Source organism: Lathyrus oleraceus, chromosome 1, assembly GCF_024323335.1.
Source record: "Lathyrus oleraceus cultivar Zhongwan6 chromosome 1, CAAS_Psat_ZW6_1.0, whole genome shotgun sequence".
Taxonomy (NCBI): domain Eukaryota; kingdom Viridiplantae; phylum Streptophyta; class Magnoliopsida; order Fabales; family Fabaceae; genus Lathyrus; species Lathyrus oleraceus.
Genome location: NC_066579.1, coordinates 142,151,910 through 142,154,615, shown reverse-complemented (window position 1 = coordinate 142,154,615; position 2,706 = coordinate 142,151,910). Strand labels below are relative to the sequence as shown.

Here is a 2,706-nt window from a genome sequence, read left to right as displayed (position 1 = left end):
GACATAATTGTCCGACGAGCCTTCATCACGACGATGGTGTTTTCAAGTTGGATCAATGACTCTTGGGACCTTTTGACGTGTTCCATCTCCGGTGGTTGTGTAGTATTAACCTACGAGACTTTGGACTTGTGGGGTTAATACGAAATCCCCAATCAAATGATATCCCTTGGACATATTACTACCTTACAGTAATATTTTCAACCTCGATTTATGACTCTAAGAACCTTGTTAGAACCTTGGACTCGATGGTTGTGTAGTAGAGGTCCACAAGGAACCTTCTTTGTTGGAATGATACGAAAACCTCACCCAGACGAGATTGTTTTGAGAAATTATTGTCAAATGAGCCTTCGTCATGACAATAATATTTTCAACAAAAAAAACGAATCTATGACTCTGGGAACCTACCATCTTTAGTGCCTACTCATGGGGTTCCAATGATCAGAGATACATGTTATCATAGCCAATATTGTGAATCCTACCTATACCTGTGATCCTAAAATCATGCATAAAAACATTGCATATTCATGACATAACATTCACATTTTTTTTGTTTCCAAGGAATCTCAGAATCATAAGTTGCAAGAATTTAGGAAGCATCGAATCAAACAAGAGAAGAACTTATTCTTTCAAGTTCAAAGAGCCTTATCTGAACAGCCTACATGACTTGGTTTCTCAAATGCATTTGGTATACAGAATCAACTTTGGGAAGAAGTATGGAAACTCGCTTGAACTTTTGAATCAGAAGGTAGACCATATAACACTGGTGACTTTGGCTTAGCTCTACGATCCACCCTTGAGGTGTTTCACGTTCCAAGATTTCCAGTTAGCACCAATGTTAGAAGAGTTTAAGCATATCATTAGGATTCCCATGCGGAATAAGTCATTGTTTATGGGAGTGGATGAATCTTTGAAACATGAAGTTATTGATAAATCCCTTCACATGGATAAGAAAGAAGTTACTTCTGATCTAGAAGTCAAAGGAAATACCAAAGGTTTCTCACTCAAGTTCCTCCTAGAAAGAGCTTATACACTACTGAATACAGGAAGTTGGGAAGCTTGCTACGCTACAATTGCCTTGGCTATTTCTGGAATCATCTTATTCCCAAAATATGGATGGTTTCATAGACATGACCACCATTAGTATCTACCTTACAGAGAACCTTGTACCTACCCTTTTAGCATATGTTTATTACTACCTAAGTTATAGACATGCTAAGAAAAAAGGGATGATTGCTTGTTGTGCTCTTCTTTTGTACCAGTGGTTCTTGGAGCATCTTCCAAAGACAAGAGATTTTATGGAGAAGAAAGATGATAGTTGGCCTCAAAGGTTGGGATCACTCCGATCCAGTGACCTTTCTTGGTATTCTAGAGAGTATGTTGGTATGGGTATCATATTCAGTTATGGGGACTTTCCCAACCTACCACTCATTGGGACTCAGAGTTGTATCAACTCTAATCCAGTTTTATCAGTGAGACAACTTGGGTACCCAATGGAAGGTCCTCCGGATGCGAATTCTTTGGATGATTTTTTTCTACTTGACTTAGGGCTTGAGAATCCTAGCCTATTCCAGAGGATTAAGGAAGCATGGAAAAAGGTCAACCGAAAAGAAAAAGCTGACTTGGGAAGAATGAACGAGATCACCAAAGAGTCCTACTTCCAATGGGTGAGGGAAAGGGTGGAGGTAATCAAAATGCCTTTCATCATTAGGATAAATGTGCCTCTTCCTGAGCCTAAGCTCACTCATATCCCTATTGAGGAATCCGAAGAACTCAGATCTACCATAGCGAGATTGGGAAAGGAAAATGAAGAGTTGCAGTTGAATCTCCAACAAGTCACTGATGAGAAAAATAAGATAAAATGGGAACTCGAGCGTAAGAATGCGCAACTTCAGGAAAATAAGGAAAAGGTTGACAAAGAGGAACATAAGAGGAAAAAAGTTAAAGTGGGTATAGATAAAGTTGACCTTTGTTTAGATACCATTAAAGATCAATTCAAGCAAGCCCGAAATGAATGTCAAAAGAATGAGCATTGGTGGTATCTTGCTACTAAGGAGAATAAGACAATAAGAGATGCGCTTGGAGCCCAGATAAAAGAGCACACTATTTCTCTCCGCCATGCAAAGGTAGTGGCAGAACGAGAGCACTGACTCAAAGAAATAGCTTCAGAAGCTTCTCGAGTTACACCTAGAATTTGGGAGGAGAAATGTCAAGAAGTAAGGGATGCTAGAGTCTTCCAGTTATTGGAAAAACCAGTTAGAGGCTTTCATTAAGATATCTCAATATGGTTGAAAGAAAGGGAATATGTGATTGAAGATTATGATCCCTTCAAGAAAACCATTGACTTCCTACAAGGGGATAGGGATAATGTCATACGGTGAACTGACTTTGTGTGTTTTTGCTTTGGAAAACAAATGTCGCGGATAGCAAGAGTCGCCACCGACTTTTCTTTTATCCAATAAGGAAAGGTGGAAAAGAACAGGAAAGACCTTAATTAGATTTTGGGTTCGGGAGGTACATTATACAAAGGGAAGGTGTTAGCACCCTTTGTATCCATGGTTTTCCATGGGCTCTTAATTGCTTGATCACTTATGTTTGTCTGAAAAAGAAAAAAAAAGTGTTTGTGAATTGCTTAAAGAATGTTTTGAAGAAAAAGAGTTTAACTTTGTAATGATTCTTGTACGAATGTATACAAAGTATTTATCTCGT

The 2,706-nt window shown here is 38.7% G+C and overlaps 1 protein-coding gene across 1 annotated transcript; it reads left to right on the top strand.

The window, feature by feature from the left end:
- The first annotated feature begins 1,109 nt into the window (after nucleotides 1–1,109).
- LOC127096093 (uncharacterized) lies at nucleotides 1,110–2,147 on the top strand. The gene has a single exon (XM_051034715.1). The coding sequence runs from the start codon at nucleotides 1,110–1,112 to the stop codon at nucleotides 2,145–2,147; it is 1,038 nt and encodes a 345-aa protein (XP_050890672.1).
- Nucleotides 2,148–2,706: the final 559 nt, after the last annotated feature.